Source organism: Carcharodon carcharias, chromosome 4, assembly GCF_017639515.1.
Source record: "Carcharodon carcharias isolate sCarCar2 chromosome 4, sCarCar2.pri, whole genome shotgun sequence".
In the NCBI taxonomy this organism is placed as follows: Eukaryota; Metazoa; Chordata; class Chondrichthyes; order Lamniformes; family Lamnidae; genus Carcharodon; species Carcharodon carcharias.
Window position 1 is genome coordinate 123,551,064 of NC_054470.1, and position 26,970 is coordinate 123,578,033.

The window sequence follows — 26,970 nt, forward strand, 5'->3', positions numbered from 1 at the left end:
CTAGCTGTGACACTAGTTTCAAGTGTGTCCTCCTCTAACTTTAAATGCTGAGTAAGTACTTTAACCATATCAGCCTTGTGAAATTTTGCTTTTACTTCTACCTGCACTTCATCTGCTAATACTCTTGGCTGAGATTTTAGTCAGAGATTTCTAATACTCCACAGTCACATCTTCCACTCCCAGCAAAGTCTTAGCAACTGCCAAAGCCATTTCACAGTCCAACCACTTTAAAATCCTTCAACACAAAACTCCTAGGACAGGATTTTCTCCGCTCGCCGACTCGTACAATGACTCGTACAAAACTCCTGACGTCACCATCACCCTCATTTAAATTTTCAGGTAGGCAGGGGCTCAGCAAAATCAGCTGTGTGCCCACCGACCTGTCAAAGGCCAAGTGAGGCCATTGACAGAGTCATTAAAGTAATTAATGGGCCTGCCCGTCCAACCTTAAGGGGATTAGAAAAAGCATGAAACCTCATCCATGGGCGGGATGAGGTTTCATGTAGGTTTTTAAAAATTTAATTAAAGTTTTTTTAAAGGTTATGAACGTGTCCCAACTCATGTGACATTGTCACATGAGGCGGCATGTCAGGGAATTTTTTTTTCTACTTTTAATATTCTTGACAGTAGAGCCGATCTCCCTCAGGCAGCACTTAGCCTCAGGGAGATGAGAGCACTCTTTTGTGCGCATGTGCGAAAGAGTGCACTCTCAGGTTTAGGGATTCACCTCGCCCGCATAGCGAGTGCACAGCCTGCCCATGTAAAATGGTGGCACGCCCTCGATTGGGGGGCGCCAATTGGAGACACGCCTCTGTGTGCCCGCACTTCAACTTCGCCCCCAACGGGGGGAAAATCCTGCCCCTAAGTTCAGTACTCTCCTCTTACTTGTATCCTTTAAGTCCACAAATTCCAATTCCAACAAGGAATTTTAAATCCCGCAAAGAGCCCTCAAGTTTGTTACAACCACAGCTGATGTTATTTGCCAAGCAAGACAGATCCCAGGGGGAAACCTTTGTAAGTTGTAAAAGTTCTTTGTCACTTCTAAACTCCCCTTTGAAATTCAACAGCTTGAAAAGTCAATCATAATTATCTCATAATGCAAATTTTATCCAACCTATTTACTTGTAAATCCAATCTCATCAATCTCTCATTCCAAATGCATTAACCTAACACCCTTACCTTTCATCTCCCAGTTCTCACAGACAAGCTGTCTTTACTAACCTTCCTCTGCCACCCCGACCTCCAGCCGCAGTTTAATTAATCCTGGGGGCACACAGCCTTGTTTACACACTACCACAATATTCCCAAAAATAATTTTTAAAATAACATCCATCTTCACATGGTACAATCTTCTGACCTGCCACCCATCTATGTGCAATTATATGCTTTTTCTTTATGTTTGATACTATCTTTAATTGTATTAGTTAACAACGGATGGTGGGTCTTCCCCTTGGACTTTTCTTTCTCATTGGGATGTATCTATTCTGTGTGTTCTGAAATCTCCCCTTAAATGTCTGCCACTGCATCTCTATTGGCCTATCAGTTAACCTAATTTGCCAGTTTACTTTAGCTAGCTCTGCTTTCAAGCCCTCATTACTGCCCTTATTTAAGTTTTAAAAAGTAGTCATAGATCCACTCTTATTTCTTTCAAACTGAATGTAAAATTCAATCATATCATGATCGCTGCTATCTAGGGACGCTTTCACTATGAGGTCATAAATTAATCCTATCTTGCTGCAGGTCTGGTACAGCTGCTGTCTGGTTGATGCCAGAATGTGCTATTCTAAGAAACTTTGACTCCCTCATCTAGCCTATCTTTGCCCATCTGATTTTTTCAGTCTACATGTAGATTAAAATCCCCCATGATTATCAATATACTTTTCTGACATGCTCCCATTATTTCTTCCTTTATGTCGTGTTCTACCATGTGGTTATTGTTAGGGGGCCAGTACACCACTCCCACATGTGACTTCTTGCCTTTATCATTTTTCATCTCTACCCAAACCACTTCTAAATCCTGGTTTCCTGAACTTAAATCAACTCTCTCTATTGTGCTAACACCATTATTCGTTAACAGAGCCATCCTCCCACCTTTTCCTAGATTCCTATCCTTCCTAAGTGTCAAGCACCCTTCAATATTCAGATCCCATTCTATGATATCCTGCAGCCATGTCTCTGTAATGGCTATCAGATCGTACTTATTTATTTGTATTTGCGTTATCAGTTCATCTGTTTTGTTTCAGATGCTACATGCATTCAGATTCAGAGCCTTTAGCTTTGTCCTTTTATTATTTTTGTAACCCTAGCCTTATCTGCTGATTTAATATTAGATTTTTATTCTCTGTCCTTTCCTGTCATGGTCTGTTCATAATTTTCTATTTTAATACCTTTCTCTTTTGCCTGTCTCTATCCTTTGGTTTGCCACATCCTCCCAAATTTGATGCTTTGCTCCCACTATTGAGTTTAAACCGCCTTCAACTTCCCTAGTTTTGTGGTCCTAGTACGGTTCAGGTGTGACTGTCCCAACAGTACAGTCCCCATTTTCCCCAGTACTGGTGCCAGTACCCCACGAACTGAAATCCACTTCTCCCACACCAGTCTTTGAACCGCACAACGATCTCTCTAATTTTATTTAGCTATGCCATTTTGCACATGGTTCACATAATAGCCTATGAGATTCTGCTTTTTAACTTAGTGCCTAGTTCCTCTACTCTCTATGCAGAACCTCCTTCCTAGTTCTACCAATGTCTTTGGTACCTACATGATGGACCATGATGACTGGCTCATCCCCCTCCCAATACAAGTTCCTTTCCAGCCTTGAGCAGATTTCCCCAACCCTGACACCAGGTAGACAACACACCCTTCTGGATTCTCCCTCTTGGCTGCAAAGAACAGTGTCTATTGCCCTGATACTACCCCTATTGCCACACTACATTCCTTTTAACCACCCTACGTTAGAGGTTAGGCCAGTGAGAGGTCTTCATGAGATGAATCAACCATCAGAAATGTGCAGGACCTTGAACAAAGGGTAGGATGACACAGGTGCTAGATTGTCGAAGGGAAAGATAACATATTAGCTGTGCTGCAAAGGGATCAGAATATGGGCAGAATTTTCCATCCCCACTGACGTTGGACGTCATGGCAGACATGAGCAGATTAAATGGCAGGAAGGCCAAAAATCGGTTTCACACCACTGCGGGCTGCCTTTACTGCCACTGCACGTTGGAAACGTCATTTTAATACACCTGCATATCATTATAAGCCCTACTCGGCTGAATCATCCTCCAATGTCAAACTTACTGCCCTCGTCGGCAGGAAAACACGCTGGTGCAGAAGTCAGGACTTACCGTCAGGGCCTTGCTCACATCACGGACATCTGAGGAGCAGAAGATGCTAGAGCTCTACAGGAACACACGCATCGCATGCTGGGTGGATTTATATGGACATGGCTCTGCTGTGAAGCAGCTCCGGAAGGTGCAAGGTCACCATTAAGGGTCTGTTTCGGGACATCAGTGTCTTGGCCATGGGCTGCTATGAATGATCAGCGAGCAACAACTATTTTGAACTTTATGATCAATACAGTGAAGTCTTCATTACTGTTCTCTTGCATTTTGTAAGAAATGCAATTATGGCAAAAGACAATAGCAGTTTTAGAGTTCTGAAAAAACTATAAATTTATAATAGGAGGCAAAAAAAAACAGAACTTTAGCTGCTCTTACCGTACACATTATTGAGCCGCACTGAATGTGTGAAGTGTTGGTAGATGCATACCATCTCTGAAAAAAGTGGGCCACGCGTTATTCTCAAAATAGGAGGTTCCGAAGGAACATATGGCTATAAGAGAAGGTACAAATAATTAAAACGGGTGAATTTTAAACTACTAAACAGCATTCCAATATACATTAGGAAGTTCATTTTTTTAAGGTTTACTTGTCACGCTAACACATCTGTTCCAACCTTGTGCTAAACGGAGGCCTGCAAATAAAAAATATGTAACAAGAGGATAAAAAATTTGGAAAGATTTTGCAAGGGCAGGGAAGAACTGTATGGTTTCAATGGTATTTTTCCACAACATCACCTCCTCCTTTCATAGATGATATAAGCTCAAAAAGAATATACCACAATAAGTGCCGATAACTAAAGTTGTCAATTTTATGAACTGAGTGCTTTACTTAAAACATCTGTGATTAAGGCTGTATAACTTAAGTTAGGACATTTGCATAACTTAGGTGCTGCATAATTTTAATATAAAAGTTTATATCACTTTTGGGCCAGAATTTTATGTCTCAAAGGACATGAAATAGTGCAAGATGACATCGGGCAAGCATTCTGCATCAGTCCGCACGCAAGCAATCTTCAGGTCGGCAGGCACCCATGAGTGTCGGATCTGCCCCCACCAACAATTAAAGGGCTATTTAAGGCCATTAAAAAGGCAATTGACCCCAATTTTACATTGCCCGTGGGATTCTTCACTTGTTGCTCGGGCAAAACAGGCAGGCGGGTAGCCTACTTTTAACAAGACCTCATCCAAGGGTGGGATAAAAAGTGTCTGCAGCATTACCGTTGTGAGTAGTGAGTTTAGGAGATAGTTTGCTGCTGTTGGCTTATTTCAACTTGACAGCTTCATCTCTGTTCTGAGCTTCAGTCTTAGCATTTCTAGGCTTCATTTCAGGACTTATTGATGGTGACAAGGCCCCTGGAGGATTTTGACCGTGTGGACCCTTCCATGCGCCAGACACTGATACTGGGTATTTGATCTCTGCTGGTGGCACCTCCTCTGAGGAGGAAGAGAGGGGCAGAAGGGAGAGAAGGCCAGGCACTCCTATGCAGCTTCCAGGGGAGCAACCTGTGAGAGGAAAGGTGCAGGCCATGGGATGCAGGGCCAGCAGGTATTCCAAGGCATAAGGGGCCGAAGAAGGCCCCATATTGCTGCCAGGGTTTGCAGGCAGTGATGCAGCTACCTCAACATGTCCGAGATGCAACACCGAAGGAGGCTCCGCTTCTCCAGGGAGACTGCAACCTTCATTTGTCAGATGATTGGGATCACCTGACATCACCTACAACTGTGTGAGTGGCTACCCCATGCCAGTGGCTTATAAGGTTACAGTAGCTCTCAACTTCTATGCCTCCAGCTCTTTCCAGGGCTCAGCTGGGGGGTCTTTGTGCAGTGTCCCAATCAGCTGTCCACAGTTGCGTCACACTGGTGACTGAAGCTCTGTTCAGGCGGGTAATGACCTTTATTCATTTCCTGATGGACGAGGCTAGCCAGGCTGAGCAAGCCAGAGGGTTTGCAGCAATTGCTGGGTTCCCCCACATCCAGAATGTAATCGACTACACACATGTAGTCATCAAGGCACCAGCAGGTCAGCCGGGTGCCTTTGTCAAAAGGAATGGCTTCTGCTCGATGAACATCCAGATAGTTTATGATCACTAGACACAGATTCTGCAAACCTGTGTAAGGTACCCTGGCAGCTGCCAAGATACTTACATTCTCCAACACTCACAGGTGCCAAGGCTGTTTACTGCTCCAGCTTGAGTGGATGGATGGCTGCTGGGTGACAAGAGCTATCTGTTGAGAAGGTGGCTAATGACATGTCTCCGGCACCCAAAAATAGAAGCAGAGCATGCCTCCACAAGGGCGGTGAAAGAGAGGGCCACAGGTCTTCTGAAGATGTGTTTCTGATGCCTGGACCGTTCAGGGGGGAGCACGAAAATGCCCTCCAGAGCGGGTATCACTGACAGTGGTTGCACACTGCACTCTCCGTAAACTGACTCTGGCAAGGGGGGAACCACTGGAAGAAGAGGATCTTGAGGCAGCTCCATAGGCCACAGATGATGAATTCAGTGGTGAGTCAGAGAAGCCCAGTGAGGAGCATGGTGAGGGAGTGGAGGCAGACCTCTGGATCCTTCAGGGAGGCAGGAGTGCCAGGGACATCTTCATCCAATGCTCCTTTAGCTAGGCTGCCAAATAGCTGCTTCCACCTCATGCCACAGTGCTGCCTCCGTCCCAATGTTTGAAATGGCGCTTTCCAAAGTCCGCTCAGTACCTGTGCAATAAAGTTTAGAGCCAGTCATGTCCAGCATGAGATACTGGCATGCCCTGCAAAACAAGTGAAGCATACTCAGGCCATTAAGACAAAAGTAAAATTTATATCATGTTGGCACTCACATCAAATGAACATGAACTACATATAGTTCTAATGGTAACACAATTAAACATATAAACAAAACATGGAAGCACAGATCATCACCTGTGAATCTGTAATCCAGAGTGCCAGGGTAATGCTCTGGGGAACCAGGTTCAAATCCTGCCACAACAGATGGTGGAATTTGAATTCAATATAAAACTGGAATTAAAAGTTTGATGATGACCATGAAACCATTGTCGATTGTTGTAAAAACCCATCTGGCTCTCTAATGTCCTATAGGGAAGGAAATCTATCATCCTTACCTGGTCAGGCCTACACATGACTCCAGACCCACAGCAATGTGGTTGACTCTTAAATGCCCTCTGAAATGGCCTAGCTCAGTTGTATCAAGCCACTACAAAGTCACAAAAAAGGAATGAAACTGGACGGACCACCTGGCATCGACCTAGGCACCGGAAACAACAATGGCAATCCCAGCCCTGTCAACACTGCAATGTCCTCCCTGCTAACATCTGGGGGTTAGTGCCAAAATTGGGAGCGCTGTCTCACAGACTAATCAAGCAACAGCCTGACATAGTCATCCTCATGGAATCATGCCTTACAGATAATGTTCCAAATACCACCATTACCATTCCTGGTTATGTCCTATCCCACCGGCAGGACAGGCCCAGCCGAGGTGGCAGCACAATGGCATACAGTCGGGAGGCAGTTGCCCTAGGAGTCCTCAATATCGACTCTGGACCCCTTGAAGTCTAATGGCATTAGGTCAAACATGGGCAAGGAAACCTCCTGCTGATTACTACGTACACCCTCCCTCGGCTGACAAATCAGCACTCCTCCATGTTGAACACCACTTTGATAAAGCACTAAAGGTGACAAGGGCGCAGAATCTACTATGGGTGGGGGGCTTCAATATCCACCACCAAAAGGTAGCAACACTACTGACCAAGCTGGCCAAGTCCTAAAGGAAATAGCTGTTAGGCTGGGTTTGCGGCAGGTGGTGAGGGAACCGATAAGAGAGAAAAACATGCTTGACCTCATCCTCACCAATCTGCCTGCTGCAGATGCATCTGTTCATGACAGTATCGGGAGCAGTGACCACCGCACAGTCGTTGTGGAGACAAAGTCCCGCCTTCACATTGAAGATATCCTCCATCGTGTTGTGTGGCACTACCACTGTGCTAAATAGAATAGATTTCGAACAGATCTAGCAGCTCAAGACTTGGCACCCATAAGGCACTGTGGGCCATCAGTAGCAGCAGAATTGTACTCAAACACAATCTGTAACCTCATGGCCCGGTATATCCCCCCACTCTACCATTACCATCAAGCTAGGGGATCAAACCCGGTTCAATGAGTGCAGGAGGGCATGCCAGCAGCACCAGATATACCTAAAAATGAGGTGACAACCTGGTGGAGGTATAACACAGGACTATGTGCACGCCAAACAGCATAAGCAGCAAATTATAGACAGAGCTAAGCAATCCCACAACCAATGGATCCGATCTAAACTCTGCAGTCCTGCCACATCCAGTCATGAATGGTGGTGGACAATTAAACAACTCACTGGAGGAGGCGGGTCCACAAATATCTTCATCCTCAATGATGGAGGAGCCCAGCACATTAGCGCAAAAGATAAGGCTGAAGCATTTGCTACAATCTTCATCTAGAAGTGCCGAGTGGATGATCCATCTCGGCCTCCTCCAGAGGTCCCCACCATCATAGATGCCAGTCTTCAGCCAATTCGATTCACTTCACGTGATATCAAGAAATGGCTGAAGGCACTGGACACTGCAAAGGCTATGGGCCCTGAAATTATTCCAGCAATAGTACTGGAGACTTGTACTCCAGAACTTGCCGTACTCCTAGCCAAACTGTTCCAGTACAGCTACAACACTGGCATCTACCCGGCTATATGGAAAATTGCCCAGGTATGTCTTGTACACAAAAAGCAGGACAAATCCAACCTGCTCAATTACCACCCTCTCAGTCTACTCTCGATCATCAGTAAAGTAATGGAAGGGATCATCAACAGTCCAATCAAACGGCACTTGCTTAGCAATAACCTGCTCACTAACGCCCAGTTTGGGTTTTGTCAGGGTCACTCAGCTCCTGACCTCATTGCAGCCTTGGTTCAAACATGCACAAAAGAACTGAACTCCCGAGGTGAGGTGAGAGTGACTGTCCTTGACATCAAGGCAGCATTTGACCGAGTGTTGCATCAAGGAGCCCTAGCACAACTGAAGTCAATGGGAATCAGGGGGGAAACTCTCCACTGGTTAGAGTCGTACCTAGCACAAAGGTTGTTGGAGGTCATTTATCTCAACTCCAGGACATCACTGCCAGAGTTCCTCAGGGTAATGTCTTCGGCCCAATCATCATCAGCTGCTTCATCAATGACCTTCCTTCCATCATAAGGTCAGAAGTGGAGATGTTCGATAATGATTGCACAATGTTCAGCACCATTCGCGACTCCTCAGTTGCAGAAGCAGTCCATGTCCAAATGCAGCAAGACCTGGACAACATCCAGGCTTGGGCTGACAAGTAGCAAGTAACATAAGTGCCAGGCAATGATCACCTCCAACAAGAGGGAATCCAACCTTCGCCTCTTGATGTTCAATGCATTACCATCCCTGAATCCCCCACTATCAACATCCTGGGTGTTACTATTGACCAGAAACTGAAATGGACTAGCCATATAAATACTGTGGCTGCAAAGGCAGGTCAGAGGCTAGGAATCCTGTGACAAGCAACTCACCTCCTGTCTCCCCAAAGCCTGTTCACCACCTACAAGGCACAAGTCAGGGGTGTGATGGAATACCCCCCACTTGCCTGGACGAGTGCAGCTCCCACAACACTCAGGAAGCTTGACACTGTCCAGGACAAAGCAGCCCGCTTGATTGGCACCACAACCATAAACATTCAGTCCTTCCACCACCGATGCATAGTAGCAGCAGTGTATACAATCTACAAGGTGCATTACAGGAATTCGCCAAGGGTCCTTCGGCAGCACCTTCCAAACTCACGACCACTACCAGCTAGAAGGGCAAGGGCAGCTGATTGATGGAAATACCACCAGCTGGAAGTTCTCCTCCAAGCCACTCACCATCCTGACTTGGAAATATATAGCTGTTCCTTCACTGTCGCTGGGTCAAAATCCTGGATCTCCTTTCCTAACAGCACTGTGGGTGTATCTACACCACATGGGACTGCAGCGGTTCAAGAAGGCAGCTCACCAACACATACTCAAGGGCAACTAGGGATGGGCAATAAATGCTGACCCAGCCAGCGAAGCCCACATCCCATGCATGAATAATAAAAAAAAGTCCCCTGAGTCTAAGGAAGACTGAAAAATTATGGCAGTGCCTCTGCAATTTTCACTCTCACTTCCCTCAGCATCCTTGGATACATCTCATCTGATCCTGATGCCTTGTCCCCTTTAAGTACAGACAGCCTACACCGCCTCATCAATTTTAAACCTTTTTTAAATCTTTCATCATGGCCTGGGTAGTACCTTCTTCTTAGGTAAAGACAAATGCAAATTATTCATTTAATACCTCAGACATGCCCCCTGCCTCCATGTGTAAATCCCCTTTTTGGTCCCTAATTGGCACTTGTCCTCCTTTTACCACCGTTTTACTGATTATATACCAATAGAAGACTTTGGGATTTATGTTAGCTGCTGGCCACTTTTCATGCTCTTTGCTTCTCTTATTTGCTTTTTCACCTGCCCTCTGAACTTTCTCCATTCAGCCTGGTTCTCAATTGCATTTTCTACCTCATGCCTGTCATCAGCACACTTTTTCTTCTTTACCTTAATTTCTACCTGCTTTGTCATCTAGGGAGTTTTGTATTTGTTTGCCCTAACCTTCACTTTCAGGGGAATATACCTTGACTGTGCCCGAACCATCTCTTCTTATAAGGTAGTCCATTATTCAGCTACTGTTTCTCCCGCCAACCATGGCTCCAATTTACTTGGCCTAGATCCATTCTTATGCCATTGAAGTTAGCTTTCCCCCAGTTAATTATTCTTACTCTGAATTGTTCATGGTTCTTTTCCATTGTCATCCTAAACCTTATGACACAATGATCACTGTCCCCTAAATGTTCTCCCACTGACAACTGATCTACTTGGCCCACCTCATTCTCAAGAACCAGGTGTAGCAGTGCCTCCTTTCTAGTTGGACTGGAAACATACTGCTGTAGGAAATTTTCCTTAACACACTCTTAGTACTCTTGCACCCCTCTGCCCTTTACACTACCACTATCCCAGTCTATAATCCCATCATTATTTTCTCCCCTTTGATATTTTGCAGCTCCACTCATGCTGATTCCACATCCTGATTTTCTGGACTAAAATTTTCCCTCACTACCGCACTTCTCATTATTTATTAATAGGGCTACCCCATTTTTTTTCATTGCATGCCTTTTCTAAAAGTCAAATATCCTTAAATATGCTGTTTGATTGACTTGCCATAAGAGCATAAGAAATAGGAGCAGGAGGAGTCCATACGGCCTGTCAAGCCTTCTCTGCCATTCAATATGATCATGGCTGATCTTGGGTTTCAACTCCGCTTTTCCACCCACTCCATATACCTCAATTCCCTGAGACACAAACAATCTGTCTATTTCAGCCTTAAATATATTAAATGATGGCACATTCACAGCACTCTCGGGTAGAGAATGCCAAGATTCACAACCCTTTGAATTATGGTCTGAAATTTTTGGAGGCAGCAGGGTTCCCATTGCTGAGGCTGAAAGCAGGGAGCAACCCCCTTCAGTAGGTTGCAGGACCCCCAAATGCTGCACTTTACCTGAGGCCATTGATGGCAGAGGCCACACAGGTGACCGTTGCCGCTAGTGGAGCCGTCAATGGGTGAAAAAGTACCCAAGAAGGAGAGTCCCTTCCTTCAGGAAGGATTTTACACGCTGGTAAGATGCCAGTAGAGGCAAGAAATGGTCTTTAATTGGTCACTTAAGTCGCTCAATTGGGCTCTAAGTGGGTGGTCTGCCTGCCATTTTTCCCATCGCTGGCACACCACTCAATTCCTTCCTGTACCATTTCGTAGCCTGAAGGCCTCATCCCTGAAGGCCTGCAAAATTTCAGCCCACATCACAGTAATGGATGCTAGATCAAACTCTATTTGTTCTATTAACCAATCTATTGTGTTATGAATTTTTTGTGCATTCAGATATAGCATCTTTAGTTTTAACCATTTACTGTTTTTTCCTCGTGTGGCCTTAGTCACTAATGTCCTATTACTGTTATTAGACTCTCTGCCTCTTGCTGACACAATCTGCTTGGTTTTACCCATATAGCCAGTGTCCTCTGGCAGCCTCGACTTTTCTCCTCAGGCTTATAAAGTTACTCTGATCTGAATTCTCTCCTCCTCCTAGTTAGCTTCACCAAATGCTGGTCTATATACAGCTGGACTTGCTGCTGAGATCAGTATGTTTTCTTCTCATTTTCAGAATACCAAAAATAAGGGTATAGCCCATAAGCCAAGTTTCCCTCCAGGATTTAGTTTGCACAACGAATAACATGGGCTGTGGTCATAACAAAGTGATAGCAAAAAACGGCTGAGCACAATGGATACGGCAAAGGCTATAGGTTCCAAAAACATCTTGGCTGTAGAGCTAATGACTTGTGCTTCAAAACCAGCTGCACTTCTAGTCAATCTATTCCAGGATAACTACAACATTGGCACCAACCTGACAATTTGGAAAATTGTCCAGCTATGTCCCATCCACAAAAAAGGACAAATCCAATACAGCCATTTAGGGCCCCATCTGTCTGCTCTCAATCATCAGTAAATTGATGGACAGTGCTGTTGACAGAGCTAGCAAGTGGCTCTTACTCAGCAATGACCTGCTCACTGATGCTCAGTTTGGTTCTGGCAGAACAAATCGGCTCCATAATTCAATATAGTCTTGATCCCAACATGGACAAAAAAGCTGAATTCCAAAGGTGAGGTGAGAGTGACTATCCTTGATATCAAAGCAACATTTGACCGTATGTGGCATCTAGGAGCCCTAGCAAAATTGAAGTCCATGGTAATCAGAGGAAAACTCTCTACTGGTTGAATTCATACCACGCATAAGGAACATGGTTATGGTGATTGGCGGCCAATCACCTCAGCCACAGAACATCACTGCATGTGTTCCTCAGGGCAGTGCCCTTGGCCCAACCATCTTCTTCAATTATCTTCCCTCCATCATAAGGTTAGAAGTGGGGATGTTCACTGATGATTTCATTGTTCAGTTTCAATGCAACTCCTTAGATAATGAAGCAGTCCTTACCAATGTCTGAACAACATTCAGGCTTAGGCTAACAAGGGGAAAGTAACATTCGTGCCAAACAAGTGCCAGGCAATGGCCATCTCCAACAAGAGAGAATCTAACTATCTCCCATTCAATAGCATTAGCAATACTGAATCCCTCATCATCCACATCAGGAGGGTCACTGTTGACCAGAAACTTAACTAGCCATTTAAATACTGAGGCTGCAAGAAAAGGTCAGAGGCTGGGAATTCTGTGGTGAAGAACTCACCTCCTAACACCCCAAGCCTATCCATCATCCGCAAGGCACAAGTCAGGAGTATGATGGAATACACTCCTCTTGAATGGGTGAATATAGCTCAAGAAGCTCAACACCATCCAGGACAAAGCAGGCTGTTTGATTGGCACCCCATCCACCACTTAAACATTCACTCTCTTCACCACCAGTGTACTTTGGCTGCAGTGCCTACCACCTGCAAGTTGGCATTCCAGCAATTCACTTCTTCAACAGAATGTTCCAAACCTGCAGCATCTACTGCTTAGGACAATAGTTCTCAAACTTTTTTTAATTAAAGTATCTGTTTCAAATGGAAATAATATAATATAATGTAATGCTCGTAATATGAGTGTTGCATGTGAAGTACGTTTTAATAATGCTTCTAAGGAAAAATGCATTTATTCATAGATGCCAGTGAGATGGATCTGTCTGCTTCTCATTGCACAGTCTATCTCAGGAGCCCTGAGAGAGCAGTAAGGACAGAATATGAAGAAAGTACTCAGGGCACGGGGTATAGCAGGAGCAATGGAGAAGGACATCACAGTGAGAATGGAAGCATGTGGGGAGGGGAGGAAACTGGAGAAAGCAATAGGGATGGAGGGAGAGCAAGAGCAACAGGGTGCACACTGCAGGGAAAGCAGGACCCTGTGGGGAAAATGGTGTAAGGGGAAACGCAGCACACAATTTCAAAACTTGTAGATGACACAAAACTTGCAAGTATTGTGAACTATGAGGATAGTGAGAGACTTCAAGGGGACTTAGGCTGATGGAATAGGCAGGTACATAGCAGATGAAATTCAACATAGAGAGCTGCAAAGTGATGCATTTTTATAGGAAGAATGGGGAAAAGCAGGCTGAAATCAGGGTCAGGGTGGACAATTCTGGAATGAGTGCAGAAGCGGGCTGGGCACAAGGCCTGCCTCTGCGCTCCAGTGCTATATTTAATAAAACATAGTCGTTTGGTAGTACAGAGCTTGAGCTGAAAAGGAGACATGCTATCAAAGCTTTTTGTCTTGTCCTCATCAGGTCAGCTCACAAGAAATTACCAACAGTAAAGAGGAACAACAGTTATGTGCCAGCATCATTCTTGTGAATCCGTGCTGCACCTACTCCTTGCTGTGGTGTGGTGCTCAAAACTGGATGTAGTACTCCTGATGAATTCTGACCCAGGCTCTGAGAGACTGATGCATAACCTCCACCCTTTGGTATCCCAGCCCCTCAAAATAAAGGCCAACGCTACATGAACCACTTTGATTACTTTTTGTACCTATACACTAGTTTTTAACTTTGGATGTTGCCAAACAACATTCATATCAACCTACACCTGGTCAGCCAAATGTTCTGCCTTACATATATGCTGCAGGAAAGACTCTGGAATATGTTCAGCACTTCCCATTGTTTGGCAGCTACCTCTCTCAAAAGGCCATCATTGATGAGGATATTCAACTCCTGATCAGCCGTGGAAACTCAGCCTTCTGCAAGCTATGACAACAAGTGTTTGACAACGAAGACCTCTGCAGTCAACTAAGTCCTAGTGTACAAAGTAGCTGTCGTCAACACACACCTGCAGTGCAGTGAGGCTTGAAATATATATCAGCAACACATAAGAGCACTAGAAAAATTCCATCAGCAATGCCTCTTCTGCATCCATCAGATTCAATGGAAGGATCATTGAACAAACCCTAGTGTCCCTCTTGAAGGCAGCTCCACAAGCATTCAGGCAGGGCTCCAGCAAAATTAACCACGATAGATGGACACTGCATCCAGATAGCTGAAAAGCATCTCTGCTGCCTGGTCCTGTTTTCTCAACTCTCAAATGGCCAGCATTCCAGGAGAGAACAAAGAAAACTTCAAAGGCACTCTGAAGCTCTCCTTGGAGTGTGGCAGCACTGGCATTATTGACTTGGAGGAGCTTGCTAATTGTTCAGAATGGCGACAACTTGTCCATCAAGCTGCATCATGCTTCGAGTCCAAATGCTTAATGATAAGGCAGAGCAGTGGCTGAGAAGGAAAGAAAAGGAAGCAAATCCTGAACTTTGGATCCCACTGCCTCAAGGGATAAGCCCAAAGATCTGGGGATCTAGCCTCGGCCTGTTGTGTCACATAAAACTCATGGAAAAAACTCATGAATCAAGGCCCTGCTATCACTGACAACTAGATTTTAGTAGTTTATATGCCTGGACACTCAAATTTCCTGCTCCTCCAGAGTTCTTAGTTTCTTTTCATTAAGAAAATATTCTGATTTATCTTTCTCAGATCCAAAGTGGATAATCAAACTCCATCTGCCAGTTTTTCCAATTCACTTAATCTCTCCACGTCCCTTTGCAACTTTCTGCTCCCACTCATACCATAGTTGGGATTTTCCCGCCCCGTCATGGCCGGTTTCCCTGCGGTGAATGCGGCGAGCCATTCAAATCTCTGTTGACTTTGGTGGGACTGGAAGATCCTGCTGGCAGGAGAGGCTGGAAAATCCTGCCCTATGCCTCTTAACTTAGTGCCTGCTGCACACTTGGATAAACAGCTCTCTATCCTTTCATCTAACCCCATGACATATATCTTGAAAAACTGAAGTCCCAGACCAGATTCCTGAGGAACATTTAGAGAACGGCTCCTTTATTTCCACTCTGACCCCTAAATTCAAATCAATTACCAAGCCATGTGACAAAGTTACCTGCAAGTTTTGCTAATAATCTCTTGTGCTGAACTTTATCATATCCTTCTGGAGGTTCATGAAGACAACACCCACTGATTAACTCAGCTATCTACTAAGCTAGGACTTGAACCAGATATGTGGAACTCAACTGGATACTTACCCTGGACATGTTATGCTGGTCAATACCTGGTCTAACTCAATGATGAGCCAGCGTAACTGAACTATGTCACAACTGATTCCCCCCCAATTATACTCCCGGATCAACCACCTCCCTGAAATGACTCCCCCCACCAACCTGATCCAACTCTCTCTCCCATCAAAGCCCTCCCTACCCTAACTGACTCGGCTACATCCCTCCCACCCAACCAGACTCTCCCATCACCACCACTCTGACCCAACCTGACTAACCTCACCACTGAGTTGACCTGACTCTCTTTCCCACCACCACTCCCTGGACCTGACTCAACAACCCCACCAATTCGATCTCCTCTCTATCCCACAACCAACCCCTGCAACCTGACTGCTCACTCATGCACCCACTTACCCACTGAAAGGTTTGAGAACTTGAAAAACTTATCTGAATATGACAGCTAATGGCATAAAAAGGTAGCATATCTTCTCTTCGCCTGTCTTCTCCTACGGTCGTTAGGCTGGCTGCTCTGACCCATCGCTGCTGCAGCCGGGATCAGAAATTCCAGCTGAAAGGTTGCAAAAAGGGCGGGGGCAGAAATCTTCACAGGCAGTGGCAATGCATGCAGCTTCAACGCTGACCTATACCATTATTTTTTCTGAGGGGGATGGCTGTAGGCCCCTCGGAGTGAAGGGAATGCAGTTCTGCTTGGATCGTTGGGATTTGCAGGTGGCCTTTGATGACCACAGCTCTCTCTTTGGAGGATGGAGCCTCCGGCTCTAATGTCTCCCTGAACTGCTTCAGGGGGGCCACTTCCATTTCACTGGTGGCCTCCGCACGTGGCCGAGGGCTGCTTCACCACCAGCTAAATATCAGCAAGTTCAGAAATTCACCCCTAATTAGGACTTTAATTATATAAAGTGGCTGTGCACCTCTGGAAAACATTTCCAACAGCAGAATGCATTGAAGAGCCATCCTGACACAGCTTGTCCTTATTTTCCCAGACCCCTTTGACTCAAAGCCCACCACCCTGGTGCAGAAAACTTTTGCCCAGTGTTTCAGGTTGGTGATTTTTATCAGAGCAGGGAGAGGTAAACAGCAAACACAGAAACAAAGAGAAGGTAAGGGGGTGCAAGGAAAGACCAAAATGGAAACAGGGCTGGCACTTCATCTTCCTACTAAGCATATTACAACATTCCAGCCTTAACATTAAAGTTGATAACGTTTAGGTTTTAAACACTGCTCTCATTTTCTCAGACAGCCAATCTGTAATCATTTACATCTCACATTCATTTGTCTTAATCATCAATCCTTTGTCATTTAAGTACTCTTGCCCTCCACCCTATCACAGAGCTTGCCCTTGTGTTTGTTCCTTAGCTCTGTAGTTGTTTAAAGACTATATACCTCTAACATCTTGCAATTCTGATCAAAGGTTTTCAATCCACACCATTAACTCTATTTTTCTTTCCACAGATGCTGCCTGACCTGCTAAGCATTTCCAGCAGCTTTTGTTTTTTGTTTCAGATTTCCAACATTCTCAATATGTTGCTGTTATTGAATAAAATATATTTGTTTTACCTTGGCTTCTCCATTAGGCAAGAAGAGGTAGGCACCACTCTTATCCCGGTTACTTGTGGTTCCATACCACCAGAACTGAATATTTATTTGATGTTCTCTCTTATCCTCCTTGGTGTTTATTTTCTAATACAAAAACAAAGGAATTAGAACATTTTATCAACCTAAATAATTCTAAAATGTAATTTAATAATATTTATCCCCGGTTAGATCCCTTCTTGACTTTCATCTCCATCAAAACACCTACAGTAATGACAAATATGGAAGTTGGTCACAAGTTCCCCATGGAATCATACACCAATAATCAATAACAGGTGAATTCGCTATTGATCAAAATTTCTTCTTGTTCAAAAGTAATAAAATTCACAGGTGCTGCAGGCACACAAAGGAGTATTCATAATTGAAGCAATGACACCCAGAATGCAGCATCACTATACCACATGGTTAGATGGTCTTACTTTTCGTGTGAAAGTTCAGAAATTGATTTAGATTGCTCCATTACCTATCATGGTTTGTTTTTTTATCTTATTATCCTTGTGTGGTCCCTTTGGGCAATCAATAAACTTCATTGCTTAAAACAGTAACCCAATTCAATTTAAGTACATACACAGGAAGTGCAGATGATCTCTAACTGTGTGTGCAATGAAATAGGTCCATTAGAAAAACATTCAGAGAACAATTATCAGCACTTGATCCATAGTGACTTCAGGGAATTACAACACAATTGTACAGTACATTCCACTGCACATTTTTGAACAAAACTCAGCTTTAGCTTTGACTTAATTTGTTTTCATCAAATTGTATCTGGTAAATTAAAATTTCAGATACTAATTTTGACAAATTTCTAAAATGGATTTTGTTCTCAAAAGCATAAATACCAGCTTTTGAATGGGTCAACAAAAGTTGGATTCTGAAATGTTACAAATTTAGATCTGCTAAATCCCCAGCTTTAACAGAATCACATCACTGGAATATGCAGCGGAGTGTCTTATTTCTATAAGCGTTGAATCACATGCCTAATATCTACTTGTTGTTGCACAATAACAGGACATGGGGTTTAACAAAGACTGGCTTGCCATAACTTTCATAGAGAAGGTATTTAACAAAGTATTAAATAAAATGCTAGTTAACGAGTTTGAAGCTTATGGAATAGGAGGATCAGTGTCAAATTGGATTTAAAAATTGGCTTAAGGATAGAAAACAGCAAATTGTGATAAATAGCAATTTTTCAGATTGGAGGATGGTAGACAGTGGTGTGCCCTAAGAGTTAGTGCTAGGACCGCTGTTTTGTTGATACATATCAATGTTTTGCATATTGGAGTCCAGGGTAAAATTTCAAAATATGCCAATAATATCAAATTTGGAGATATTGCAGTGAGGGTGATACTAATTGGCTACAACAGGAAATTGACAGACTAGCAGAAAGGGTAGACAAGCGGCAGATGGAATTTAAATGAGGTGATGCATTTTGGCAGAAGGGATAGGAACGATGCAATACAGACTAAATGGTACAGTTACAAAGAGTATGCAGGAACAGAGGAATCTAGGATGAATGCGAATAGATCTTTGGAGGTGGTAGAACATATTGAGAGTATCACCAGTCTCCGCATTCAAAGGGTCATCCTCTGCAACTTCCACCAACTCCAGCATGTTGCCATCGCCAAACACATCTTCCCATTTAATTGCTGAAGGTGCAACACCTGCCCCTTAACCTCCTCCCTCGTCACAGTACAAGGCCCCAAAAGGTCCTTTCACCTGCACCTCCTTCAATTTAGTCTACTGTATTCACTGTCCCAAATGCAGTCTCCTCTACACTGGGGAGACTAAATGCAGTCTGTGTGACTGCTTTGCAGAACACCTTCGCTCAGTCCTCAAGCATGATCCAGACCTTCCTGTTGCTTGCCATTTCAATACACCATCCTGCTCTCCTGCCCACATGTCTGTCCTTGATCTGATGCAATGTTCCAGTGAAGCCCAATGCAAACTGTCAGAACAGCATCTCATCTCCCGTTTAGGCACTTTACAGCCTTCTGGACTTAACATTGAGTTCAACAACTTCAGAAATTGAACTTTCTACTCCATTTCTACTATTTATTTAACCCAATGTTTTTTATTCTTATTTATTTTCATTTTTATTATTTATTTATTTTTATTTATTCATTCATTTTTAAAATCTTTTTTTCCCTAATCCCCATCCCCCCCAGGACATTTGTCACTTTTTTCCTTCTTGAACCGTTGCAGTCCATGTGGTGTGGGTACACCCACAGTGCTGTTAGGACATAGAACTTGGTTGTATGTCGTGCTTTCACAGAGTGCTCAACCCTGTTCTGTTATTAACACATTCTGCCACTATCAACACCTCCTTTAGTCCTTAGCACTATCATTAACATTCCCTTTGTCTTGTGTCCATGATATCTTTGTCAATCTATCCTTAGCTCCCACCTATCCCTGACCTTCTATGTTGCTTCACCTGCTCCACTCCCCTCTTAAACAGTATAAAATCCATCACATTTCTACTTCTCTTTAGTTCTGAAGAGTCATATAGACTCAAAACGTTAACTCTCTTTCTCTCCCCACAAATGCTCCCCAGACCTGCTGAGATTTTCAAGCATTTTAAATTTTTATTTCATATTGAGGGTATGATTAACAAATGGGATCTTGGGGTTCATAAATAAAGGTATTGGGTACAAAAGCAAGAAGTTATGCTGAACCTTAATAAAGTTCTGGTTAGGCCATAACTAGAGCATTGTGTCCAGTTCTGGTCCCCAAACTTCAGATGGATTTGAGGATCCTTGGCAGAGGCATTTACTAGAATAGTTCTAGGGATGGGAATTTTAGCTACAGGGTTAGGTGGGAGAAGCTGGGGTTGTTCTCCTTGGAGAAATTGGAAATTAAGCAGAGATTTGACAGAGGTGCACAAGATCATATCAGGTTTGGATAAGGCAGTCAAGAAACAACTGGTCCCATTAGCTGATAGTACAAGGCCTAGGCGACCCGTATTTAAGGTTTTGGGCTAAAGATGCAGAGGGAATGTGAGGAGGAACTTTTTTATGCAACGAGTGGAACTCGTGGCCCACAAGGGTGGTAGAAACAGTGACGATCAGCGAATTTGAAAAGAAATTAGATGGCCACATGCAGGAAATAAACTTGAAGGGCTATGGGATTAGAACAGGAAATGGACTGACTGGATTGCTTCATGGCATGGACTCGCTGGGCCAAATGGCTTCCTTCTGTGCCGAAATTATTTTATGGCTCTATGTATTTTTCAATGGCTCTATAGGTGTACCAAGTTAACATTAGATGGCCAAGATCCAGTTTCAATCATTAAGAAGCTTTATTTTATGGTAAGGTGAAAAAGAGAAACTATGATGATTGGAGACAGAGTTTAATTGGTACAGCTTATATTTACATAATTTTACAACATAAAGAATCATACCACCCTGAGATTTGTTGACTTGCTTAATGACCAGAATAATTCTCTGGATCCTGCCAACAACCCAGGAAAAAAAACTCATCTCAACTGATTCCTGTTGTTTCAGCCTTCTTAAAGCACTTTGGAGTCTGACTGACTTTTTAAAGAGTGGGATAAGCAACTTCTCTACCCGCATTCAAAAACTGACTTTTACTTCCTATGGGCTGTTTAGAAAAGTATTACCAACTTCCTGACTGGTTTAGTTTTAGTAGTGGTATCACAGAACAGTGCAAGCAAATAATCACTTCTCTATCTGACTGGGAGCAGAACCGTGCTTGTTTACACTTAGAGGAAGTGAGCTTCTACATATTGGTAGACAAGATACATTTGAGCCAATCCTTACGCTTCGAAAACCTGCAATAAAGAGAGGTAGCTGAGGTAGCATCCATGAGAAGCAGCCATTAGGAAAAGTCAACAACATTCAAAGCATCTTTTAGAACAAGGACTGGCATTTATTCTGGTGGTGGAGTTGAACATGGCTATGGTTGGCCAATGCTGAAGGCTGCATCAGTGGCTGAACACAAGAATAAAAATAATTTTCACAAAACTAGAAAGTAGGAATAAAACATAAGTCAGGAGTTCAATCATGCTTTAGTTTGGCTTCTTTCTGTGAATATGAATCTGATATGAAAGAGCAAAAAATAATATCCAACTGTTATTGGGTGACCCATTCATTTATATGTAGAGGTTTGAGGAATAACAGTGATAGTGACGGTTGTATACAAGATAAAGAAACACATTTCTACAATCTTTTACCTCCAAGAATCCTTTAGTTCCCGAAAACCAAGCTTTCAAATTTGAATTTTCAAAAGTGATATCACCAGCGTGGCTTTTCAACACATTGATCTTGAAGGGACTGTCAATGCTTATTTCCTCTCTTCCATTCAGGTATACAGTGTAATCAGCGGGCACAGTTTTGATATCTGGAGCTTTTACTAACTGGTACAGCCCCAATCCTAGAGCTGATATCTGTGCCACAAAGGAAACCTGTTAGAAGCATAAAGAAAAATGAAAATATATCAAGAGTAAATCTTCAATTTTGACTCATTCTACAAATATATTTACCCATTTCAATGTTCACAGGGTACTTCAAATACAGTAACTCCACAAAGTTGATATTCTACTTCTTAGACCACTCTATGCCGTATGCCTATTCCCAGGATCCCTGTGCAGGGGAACTCCATAGAAAACAACGGTAACTGAGAACTTGAATCATGCGCAGAATTAATCCAGGACTCTAGGATCGCAGGAAACCACACTAAACCCTAGGGGTGCAGATTTCCCAGATGATAAGAGTTATTTTTGAAGGTCTGCTAGGAATAGCTTCAAGGACGGTCTGAAATTGTAACTTCCGCTACATATAACAGAACTGCTCTCCAAAGTTATGTTGCAGGTGTCAAATTTATCAAAGCCTGGAAGAAAAAGTGACTTCAGAGACGTTCATAAAAATAAATAAAACTCCCATGAATATATAAAATTGCGGAATAACTTACAACAATAATATTACCTTCACTTCTAATGCATCAATCTAAGCTTCTAAACATAAGCGCAACCTCGGAACAATTTGCAAATCAATGTGAATAGTGGAAAAAGGAAATCCACACTTCAAAAAATAAAGTCCATCGGATGAAAAAGTCAGGAATGAAGTTCAGTAACTTAGGGCTGAATTGTCCCAGATTTGTACAAAGTGCGGTAGCGGACAGGATAAAGGACATTTTAACCATTGGTTGCAATGGTGGTTTCTCGCGCCAGATCATCCCAATCCAGGCGCATCCTGCCTCATTAATAATGCATTCCCGGGAAACACGCCGGGTCACTGGCGGAGCAGACCGTGATCCACCCACCCCACCATCAGCTCAGGCCTTCAGTAATCTGGCCACCATATTTAAAGGGCGTCTCTGCAAAGAGCTAATACTCTCTAAGACATCGGAAGCTGCTGCAAAGTCATAGCTGCCACTTGATGCCCCCAAATTTAGCAACGCGTCCCTTGGGTGCCTACCAGATGCTGTGGAGGCCTGCCGTGAAGTCCTCTACCCCCGCTCTGGGCAAAGGCCAGCAAGGGAGCTGATGGCAGCGGTGGGTCAGCGCCAATGCCCTGCAAAAGAGGAGAGCCACCCAATGCCAAAGAGGTTGATTGCACTCCTCTGTTCAGCCACGTAAGTCACTCTTCTCATCACTTTCAACTCACAAACCCATTACACATCCATAGGGATCTCATTCACTGCCAGTTCAAAGGACGTGACCATTCGCTCTCTCACGCACACCTTCATATGCTGCGGATTGTGTCCTCATCCCATCCATGGCACCACTCACCACCCATACATGCCAGGCAGCCGTATCATCGAGCCTGGCGGGTGTCCTGCTTACACTCTCTCCATCTTCCAGGAGAAACTGGCACACAACAAAAGGGAGAGGTCACAGACTGGTGGAGGAACTTACCAGAGTTTATGACTGAACCACTCTTTCAGGCAGTGAGTTCCACACTCCCGCCACCCTATGGGTGAAAAGATTTCTCCTCAACTCCCCTCCTAGCCTTCTATCTCTTACCTTAAATCTATGCCCTCTGGTTATTGACCCCTCTACTAATGGAAAATGTGCCTTCCTATCCACCCTATCCATGCCCCTCATAATCTTATACACACTGTCAACCTCTCAACCTTCGCTACTCCAAGGAAAACAGCCCTAGCCCATCCAATCTTTCCTCGTAGCTCAGACCCTCCAGACCAAACAGCATCCTGGTAAATCTCCTCTGCACCCTCTCCAGTGCAATCACATCCTTCCTATAATGTGGTGACCAGAACTGCATGCAGTATGCCAGTTGTGGCCTAACCAGCGATAATAAAATTCCAGCTTAAACTCCCTGCTCTAGGCTAACAAAGGCAAGTGTCCCATATGCCTCTTAACCACCTTATATGCCTGCCCTGCTACCCTCAGGAATCTGTGGATATGCACACCAAGGTCCATCTGATTTTCAGTACTTTCCAGGGCTACCATTCATAGTGTAATTTCTTGCCTTGTTAGCCCTCCCCAAGCGCATCACCTCACACTTTTCCGGGTTGAATTCCATTTGCCACTGCTCTGCTCATTTGACCAGTCCATTGATATCCTCCTGCAGTTTATGGCTATCCTGCTCATCACTTACCACTCAACTAATTTTGTGTCATCTGCGAATTTCTTGATCATACCCCCTACATTTAAGTCCAAATCATTTATGTACACCACAAACAACAAGGGCCCCAGCACCCAGGCCTGCAGAACGCCACTGGAAACAGACTTCCAGTCACAGAAACATCCCTCTACCATCATCCTCTGCTGCCTGGCTCTCAGCCAATTTTGGATCCAACGTGCTACTTTGTCTTGGATCCCATGGACCTTAATTTCTTGACCTGTCTGCCATGAGGGACCTTATCAAAAACTTGCTAAAGTCCATGTAGACCACATCAAATGCATTCCCTCATCAACATTCCTAGTTACCTCCTCAAAAAATTTGATCAAGTTCGCCAAACATGATCTTCCCTTAACAAATCCTGTGCTGAGTTTGCTGATCACAGCTGGGGGAGTAACATGGTACTACAATTGTCCTCAGTGCTCTTGGGTCAGAAAGGATTCCCCCTCCTGATGACTATCCACATGGGAGAGGGCATGTGTGGGCACCAGCACAATGAAATGTATTGGCAGCTATTTGCAACAATGTCAAAAAATATCCTCAAAAAGAACATGTTTACAATTGCATTACACAAAGCAATTGAGCAGCAATATTTTCATTTGAATAGCTTGTCAACATTCACTGTTAAAGTGCACCTGATTGGAAAAATGGCTACATAAGCAAGGCACCACAGGTACCTTTGTGCTATTAAACACATTCTGCGATCTTACCTTTATGCAACTCTCAGCACCTTCTTTAGTCTTTAACATTACCATTAACACTCCCTTTATCTTGTGCCCATGACATCTTTGTCAATCTCTCCTGAGCTCCCACCTATCCCAGAACTTTCATTTTGCTCCACCTCTTCTTAAACAGTATAAAATCCATCACATTTCTACTTCTCTTTTGCTCTGAAGAGTTATATGGATTCAAAACATTAATTCTGTTTCTCTCTCCACAGATGCTGCCAGACCTGCTCAGTTTCTCCAGCATTTTTTGTTTTTATTTCAGATTCCCAGCATCCGCAGTATTTTGCTTTTGGAATCCAAGGATCCACACATTAGCAAACAATGAATGGAGAACGAGCAAATGAGTAATGAAGTAAATAGAGTATACTCCACCTGAAATACTTCTTTGGAAACTGCGGTGGGTTTGTCCCAAACTGCACTAATCTGCGCCTCCACTGGTTGCCCTGAAGCAGTTAGCACTCTTACTTTGTGTGAATTTATTTGTACTGTTACAACAGAGATGCGGTTCTGGTCTGTTGGGTTATATAGCACAAGAAACCTGAAACATGAACATTTCCATTCATTGAGATATTGCCATCATACTTCAAATGCTGTTATATTAATAGAACACGCAAGTTATTGCTTGACCCAGTATACGGACTCCAAAGAACATTCAGTCTGATTCAAAACAACACAAAATATAGATGTCAAAAGCTGAAATCTTACCCCCTTCCCTTCTGAAAAATGCTAAATTCCTATCAGTAGAAACATAAAAATGCAAGCATCTTCCACATGTGTCAAGTATAAACCTAGTTCAAAGGAGAACATCACAAGAGACAAGAGACCCCATTAGCACATTCCTTAGATAATATCACCACTGTCAACACTCTTTTGTCTATGACATCTTTGGCAATCCCTTCTTTACCTTTGCCTATCACTGGCCCCCTACCCAGCTCTACCTGCCCCACCCCCCTCTACCAGCTTATATTTCACCTCATTTCTCTATTTCCTTAGTTCTGATGAAGAGTCATACGGACTTGAAACGTCAACTGTATTCCTCTCCGCAGATGCTGTTAGACCTGCTGAGTTTTTCCAGGTATTTTTGTTTTCGTATCACAAGAGACTTCATCCTTTTAAGACATTTTGAAGTCAATCACTTTATTTCTATGACCACTGGGCCTTTGTTCATGTCAGCTGTCACTCAGTTGTTCGCACTTCTCACTTCTGAGCCAGAAGGTTATGGGTTCAAGTCTCACTCCAGAGGCTGCCACTCCCAGTGCAGTGTTAAGGGAGTGCTGCACTGTCAGACACGTAGTCTTTCAAAAGAAATGTTAAAATGAGACCCTAATAGCTCTCTCAGCTGGATGTAAAAGATCCCAATGCACTATTTGGAAGATTATCTGTCCCCTGGCTAATGTCTATCCCTTGATCAACATCACAAAAAAAATGGTCATTATTACATTGCAGTTTGAGGCAGTTTGCCATGAGCAAATTTGCTTGCCATGTTACTGTCATTACAACAGTGACTGCAACTCAAATGTACTTAATTGGCTGTTTTTGGATATCCTGAGGTCATGAATATAAATGCAAATTTTTCATTTATTTTCCAATGCAAATAAACAATACCCTTCTCTGAGTAACAGAATAACAATTAACAAAAACTATAATGTTCAACAGAACCATTTATAATATATTTTCAGAAGAAAGTTGAGAGATTCAGCTGTGAATGTTATGGGAATCATCGTTATGCTTTTAATTATATTAAATGTGATTTAGCAGCATCAGCCATATACTACAATATCCAAGAGGAGGAGGAGGAAAAGGAGGAGGAGAAGGAGAAGTGCTATATGCTAGCTGACTATTTAACAACACATTCTTATCCAACAGGTTGTGCAGGATCATCTTGGCTATCAATTTTGTTACTCAGTGATCACATTTTAGCTAGCAAAATCAAACTAGAGGAGATGACAATTAGTTCTACACATTGCTACAGTGGGTCACCCAGCATTTTGAAGTACCTAAACTCAACCAACAGAGATGTGAGTTGAAACAAGAAAGCAATGGACCGGAACTTGCAGCCTGATTGGGATATAATCATTCAACCATTTATACTATCACACTTTTACAGCCTTTCAAGAAAGTCTTTAAAAAATATTAAAAATGTATGTCACAAACCTGGGTATTAAGCTTAAGTCAATGGTTGTTCTTTGAGGTAATGAGTCTTGTGAGGCTTGACTATCATCCTGAAACAAAGCAGATCATGTGAATGAAGTTGTTATATTCTGTTATGCTAACGAACTTACTTAAAATAATTACTATTCTTATCTAGGTATTGGTCACAGTACTCTTTCAGTAAATACTCAACATCCTTCTTACACTGCACACTCAAAAGCATCCAGTTTCTGCACCTGTGCTTTCCTCAGGTCTAGCTCAGAATTGCATACAGGGTTTTTAGCTACATGCAAGCTTTGCACTTTCTGCTCTGCATACTATATATTTCTCCAATTTACTTGCTGTCCTAGCCAAGCAGGAATTGTGGAGAGCTGTGGAATACTCAAAAAG

The 26,970-nt window shown here is 43.3% G+C and overlaps 1 protein-coding gene across 4 annotated transcripts in view; it reads right to left on the bottom strand.

The window, feature by feature from the left end:
- Window positions 1-26,970, bottom strand: part of man2a1 (mannosidase, alpha, class 2A, member 1) — a 290,929-nt gene that overhangs the window by 106,305 nt on the left and 157,654 nt on the right. For all 4 annotated transcript variants that reach the window (XM_041185652.1, XM_041185651.1, XM_041185650.1 and 1 more), the window contains 5 exons: window positions 26,584-26,651; window positions 24,802-24,967; window positions 21,292-21,522; window positions 17,067-17,189; window positions 3,720-3,834 (listed from right to left, as the gene is read on the bottom strand). In XM_041185652.1, coding sequence (XP_041041586.1) covers window positions 3,720-3,834; window positions 17,067-17,189; window positions 21,292-21,522; window positions 24,802-24,967; window positions 26,584-26,651 — 703 coding nt within the window. The remainder of the gene's footprint in view (window positions 1-3,719; window positions 3,835-17,066; window positions 17,190-21,291; window positions 21,523-24,801; window positions 24,968-26,583; window positions 26,652-26,970) is intronic.